The sequence below is a fragment of the Gossypium hirsutum genome, chromosome D12, assembly GCF_007990345.1.
Source record: "Gossypium hirsutum isolate 1008001.06 chromosome D12, Gossypium_hirsutum_v2.1, whole genome shotgun sequence".
NCBI lineage: Eukaryota > Viridiplantae > Streptophyta > Magnoliopsida > Malvales > Malvaceae > Gossypium > Gossypium hirsutum.
In genome coordinates this window covers 46952178-46958286 of record NC_053448.1, presented here as the reverse complement: position 1 = coordinate 46958286, position 6109 = coordinate 46952178, and the positions used below count along the sequence as shown (strand labels likewise).

The following is a 6109-nucleotide window of genomic DNA, read 5'->3' as shown; positions in this document are numbered from 1 at the left end:
TCAAATTGTAAAGAGTACATTTCTGGCTTTCATTTACAAAGTATTATAGCTGTATGTTGTATATGCCATTGTTCTGATTCAAGAATCCAATCTCGAGTTTTTTTTTTTATTAGGAGCAATAAAATAGATACTTGGGCCAACAAGTTTGATCTTAACATTGCTTTTTCTTCCCTGTAAAAATATTTGCTAATTTATGGAATTAGATGGAAAAAATTGAAGAGGTTGATTAACAATAAAAAGAGACTTCTAATTTCCAAGGTTACCTGTTCGAAAACCTGAAGAAGATGCAGCCACGGTCTCGCCTTTCACAGTTTCAACTCCAACCTTTTCCCTCTTTGATATGGCCTTCATAACAGAATCTAAAGAATTGGAACATTGCATACATAACGAAGGAAACTCTATGAAATAAATATGATGTTTTTAATATTGAATCAGCCATCATAATTAAGAAAAAAATAATAAGGGAAAGACAATTAAGAAATCCATGAAATCCAAGAACAAACAAGAGATTCAATGAGAAAATTTGTAAAATCAAACTAAGAAAAGGAAAAGATTTTGACAAATTTTCTTCGGGCTCTCGTTAGCCCTGCTAAAATGTGTCATGAGAGAAAAACTTTAGCCACACATTTCCAACAATTTTATTGATTTGATTTCAATTTTTATAAACAAATTGTCCAAACCGTTTTTTTGAAAACAAAAATTTTGGTTATCGACTTAAAAAAACAAAAACTGGAGTCGTCACCGATCCTTTATTAAGGTGTGATCGGCCCACCTTAAAAAATAATTTTGGTTTGCGAAATTTGAAAAAACAGGTTCGGGAGTCAGTTACGCACGAGGAAGGATTAGCACCCTCGTAACGCCCAAAATTGGTACCAAATTGATTTTTGTTAATGTCTTGGTGTCGAAAATTTGAAAAGATTTTAAAAGAAAACTCTTTATTTCATGAATAAAAAAGTAAGACATTCACATTTCAAAGAAATAAAACACCACACCCAGTGAGTTAGGGTACAATGTTTTTAAATCTCCAAAATACCCGAATATTGCCTTTTGCTTTTGAAAATTCTTATCTCGAGAAGAAGATGTCATGACCAGTAAGTTAGGACCCAACATTTTTGAATTCCCGAGAATAAGCTTTTATTTAAAATTTGTGAATTTGTTGCAAAACAAATACTTGGCTTTCTAAATTCATCGAAAAATAATCGCGATCCAGTAAGTTAGGACACGATCTTTCACGAGAATCATGAATGCCAAATATTTTGGAATTTATAAAATAGGATGATTTTGACAAAACCAAAACATGTTTCCCGAAAGGTATGTTAAAGTTAATGTATAGTGTGAAACAAAACTTTAATTTAAGACCAATACGAATAAATATTTACAAATATATATATAAGTACAATATACAAGTAAATTTGCAAATATGTGTACGCATATATTTAACACACATATACAAAGATACATATAAATAGATGAAATGGAATACGTCAATCAAAATCTAATAAAACTGCATGTATGTATTTGAAAATCATGAAAATAAAATAAACATAAAAGTATGTACCAGTATATATTTACAAAATAAGAATGTATATGTATATATTTACAAAAATAAAAAAAAATGTATAAGTATACATGTACTGGTAAAACATGCAAATATGTATATGCATATTATAATACTTATATATATATAATGAGTACATAAATAATGGAATATATATATAGAACAATAAAATATTTATATATAATGATTCAAAAGTATAAAAAAAATGTATATATATAAAAAATGCGTATTCCTGAATCACAAAATATAGGAAACACGTGTGTATTTAAAAATGTGTATATATACATTTAAATATATGTTTTAAAAAATGAAAAAAACAAATAAACAAATAAACCACGTGTATGTATATTTAAAAAAAAATGAAACTAAAATGTGTAAGTATATATACATATTAAGAAATGATTGCAGGTACAAAACGTATGCATGCATTTTATAAACGTTAGAAAAAATTATTAAAAACATATATATTATAAAATACATATAAATAATATAATAAATGATGCAATAATAGTGATAAAAAATGAAATTAAAATCAGACAGAGGACCGATTTGAAACATGCGAATTACAGGAGGGGCCAAAATGGAAATAATCCGCCCCTCTAAAACACTGCGCCTCAATAGGGACTTATTTGAAACAAAAATAAAACCCATGCCCAAAATCAAAAGAAATAAAAAGTTGATTTAAACATGCTTTTAAAAATCAGGGAACCAAATGCGCAAATTAACCATTTGGCCAGAACGCGCGGATCCTCCCTCCGGGTCGGGTCACCGCGCGGGTCGCACCTGGCTAAAACGACGCCGTTTCATCTTGCTTTAAATAAGACAAAACTGAAAAAAAAGGAAAAAAATAAAATCATTTGTTCCCTTTTAAAAAAAAACAGTGTGGCTCTGCTAGGGTTCTTTTATCCCATCCTTGCGCCGCCGTTCTTAGCCCACCGGCCGATTCAAATCCCGGCCATTCCGGCCCCGATTCAGGTGAAGCAGGCTCGGGTTTCAACGGCATATCCTTGAAGGTGATATTCCCTTTTTTATTTTTTGTTTAATATACAAAAAATCAGAAAATAAATAAAGCAAACAAAGAAATAAAAGATCTAAGTCGAAATTCACCTCTTTTGATTTTATTTCACTGTTTTTCCTCCAATTTACAGTATCCTCTCCCCCCATTTATAGATTTTCGACCGGTTTATATAACCGAAATAAAGAAAAAATAAAATCCAAACAAAATCATTATTTCCTATTATTGTTGCGCTGTTATTTTTGCTATTTCCTTCTTTCTCGTTGTTGTTTAGTTGATGTTTGTTGCTGCAGATGTGTGCGCAACGTGCGCAGGGGAGAGTCATGCTGCGACATTCGCGGCGGCGAGGGTGAGGCTGCTGTTGGGATGTGCGGCTAAGGCTGGAGGCTACTAGGGTTTTTTGTGTGTATGTGTTTTAGGCTAATGGGTTGGGTCTATTGAAAGGTATTGGGCTGAATTTTGGGTTTAGGTTGTAAATGGTAATTGGGTACTGCTGTGTTTTTATTTTGTATGGGCCCGGGCAGAAAGAAATTAGGTATTACACAAATACTTATATTTATCTAATATAAAAATAAAATTAAACCACCTACACCATGTTTGGTTGGGTGTATTGGCTATGCCAATACACCCCTAATCGGTGGGCCCCACCTAATGCGACTGTATTCCATCGTTTGGTTTGATGGATTTCTAATACGGGTGTAATCCTTTACCTTCCTAATCGGTGAAAACCACCGATTTCTAATCCCCCTCTTTTCTGCAGATTAGTTGCCCCTTCGGTTTCCCCTCCCTGTTTTACCCTTTCTACCGATTTGCTCCCTCTGTGCGCCACTCAAAATTCATTCCATATCCTAAAACCCAATTCTCTCTATCTCCCTTTCCTCTCTTTCAACCATGGACGCCTTGCTTTCTGCCTCGGAAATCACTTCTCAGTCGCTCTCTACCTCTCCAGGTTCTTCTTCCTCTTCTTCTTCTTTAACTTCGAATGATGATTCTGAGTTTGTAACTAGTTCAGTAAGTGAACGTACTTTGGAAGATAATGGGAATGGTAAAAATAATGATAGTAACGAGAATGGTGAGGGGAAGTTTGAAACAGTACCCGAGAGGCCATTTATGGCTGACCCTGATGAAGTAATTCCGACCGTGAGGGATGTTAGTGATGCCCCTTTTGTTGGTTCTGATGGTTCGAATGTGATTTTGAATGAGGACTCGTTTGGGGATGGCGATAATGGTTTAGAGGAATATAGAGGTGAGGGTTCGATGGGGAAGGTTGATGTTGATAGTGTTGGTAATGGGGAAAAGGACGATAAGGTGGAAATGGGTTCCATTGGAGAAATCGACCAATCTGTTTTATCAATGGAAAGTGGAGAGGAAGGTAGAATTGGGATTTTGAGAATAATTTGGTGTTAGATGGTGGAGCTAAGGGTTTCAATCCTATGATTGTAGAAACAGTAGATCATCAGGTAGTTGAAGTCGATGGTTCGAAATTTTCTGGCGAAGAGGAGTTGGCTGTCGATACGAAACCTTTGACTGGAGCTGCTTTAGGCATTGAGACATTGGTGATGAAGGAGACAGAGGTGGTTCCAGTTGACGATAATGCGAGCTTGGATAACGGCTTGAATCATGCTGATGGTTCGAAGTTTTCCGGCGGAGACGAGTTGGCTGTTGATGCTGAGAATAAAGCTGATATTGCCAGTGGGGTTATGCTTGGTAAAGACAATTCTGGGACTGAGCTAAATGATCTCAAAGATGAGGAGATCATAGATATTTTGGAACAAGCATTTGCTGAGAAAGTAGATGGAGGGGGTGGAGATGGAATTCAGGCAAAGGATAGTTCTGCTCAACCTACAGAAATAATGGCAGCTCATGAAACAGAGAATTTAGATAGTGATTCTCAAAGCAAAAGGTCAGTAACCCTGCCAGGAGAAGAATCTCATTGGCCTGAGTCAGTGGAGCAAACTACAGTGGCTGGAAAAGTTAGTTTTGAAGGTGAAATGGAAGAGAAGCAGCATCAGAATGAAGGCTCAGAGACTGATGGAGAGGCTGAAAGTATGTTCTTTAAGAATGCTGAAGCTGCTAAGCAATTCTTGGAGGAGCTAGAACGAGGATCTGCCATTGGTTCTCACTCGGGTGCTGATACTTCTCATAATCATATACAGACAAATGCTATTGATTCAGATGAAGAAGGGGATACGGATGAAGAAGGAGAGGGGAAGGAGTTATTTGATTCTGCTGCTTTGGCAGCCCTCTTGAAAGCAGCAACTGGTGCTGGCTCTGATGGCGGCAACATTACTATAACCTCTCAAGATGGATCTAGGCTTTTCACTGTTGAACGTCCTGCAGGCTTAAGATCCTCACTGCAAAATGCAACATCCGCACCTCAATCAAACAGGCCTAACATATTTAGTCCCGCTGTAACAAGTAGGGGAGATTCTGACAACAACTTGACAGAAGAAGATAAAATAAAATTGGAAAAGTTACAGCTTATAAGAGTCAAATTTTTAAGGATTCTTCAAAGGCTCGGACTTTCTACTGAAGATTCTTTAGCAGCACAGGTTCTTTATAGACTGGCACATGTTGCAAGGAGACAAACCAGTGAACTGTTTAGTGTTGATTCTGCGAAGAGGAAAGCTTTGGAACTTGAAACAGAGGGTAAAGATGATTTAAGCTTCTCCATAAACATGCTTGTGCTTGGGAAGATTGGGGTGGGCAAGAGTGCCACAATAAATTCAATCTTTGGTGAGTCAAAGACCTCAATTCATGCATTTGAACCTGCCACTACAGTAGTGAAAGAGATTACTGGAATGGTAGATGGTGTTAAACTGAGAATCATTGATACCCCAGGTTTGAAATCTTCTGCCATGGAGCAAGGTGCCAATCACAAGGTCCTAGCTTCTATAAAGCAATACATAAAGAAGTGTCCCCCCGATGTTGTAGTCTATGTTGATCGGTTGGACAGCCAGACCCGGGATCTTAATGATCTGCCATTGTTAAGATCAATCACTAATTCTCTTGGCTCCTCTTTCTGGAAAAATGCCATAGTTGCTTTGACTCATGCTGCTTCTGCACCCCCTGATGGACCATCTGGCTCACCTTTGAGTTATGAGGATTAGTGATTGAGTCATGTTTCATATATTGAAACAGAGGAGCCAAGAGAATTAGTGATTGAATTTATGTTTATTAAAAATTAATCAATAATTGAGTTGAAGTAAACCGGTGAAATGCTTACAAATAAATATTCTTTTAAGTTTGGATTCAATCTTTAAAATTGCATATAAAAATACCAAAAGATGAGAACACCGTTATATAAATATTTAATTATTTTATTAAAATAATTAACTTAGAAACAAATATTATATTTTTGTTCATGTAAATAATTCTTAAATTTGAATCTAGATAATTATTTTAAATTTTATTAAATCATATATTTTAATTAAAATATATTTAATATTAATTATTTCAAATTATATTTTATAGTATCATATATTATGATTTTAGTAAATTCATATAAGAATATTGATTATTAGAATTTTATTAAA

The 6109-nt window shown here is 35.2% G+C and overlaps 1 protein-coding gene across 1 annotated transcript; it reads left to right on the top strand.

The window, feature by feature from the left end:
* The first annotated feature begins 3963 nt into the window (after positions 1-3963).
* On the top strand, positions 3964-5719 carry LOC121224154 (translocase of chloroplast 159, chloroplastic-like). The gene has a single exon (XM_041106901.1). It carries the CDS (start codon positions 4007-4009, stop codon positions 5681-5683), a length of 1677 nt encoding a protein of 558 aa, XP_040962835.1. The 5' UTR covers positions 3964-4006; the 3' UTR covers positions 5684-5719.
* The last annotated feature ends 390 nt before the right edge of the window (positions 5720-6109 follow it).

Bases quoted from the DNA above. Each gene is read 5' to 3' on its own strand.
- LOC121224154 (XM_041106901.1), top strand. From the start codon at position 4,007: ATGATTGTAGAAACAGTAGATCATCAGGTAGTTGAAGTCGATGGTTCG.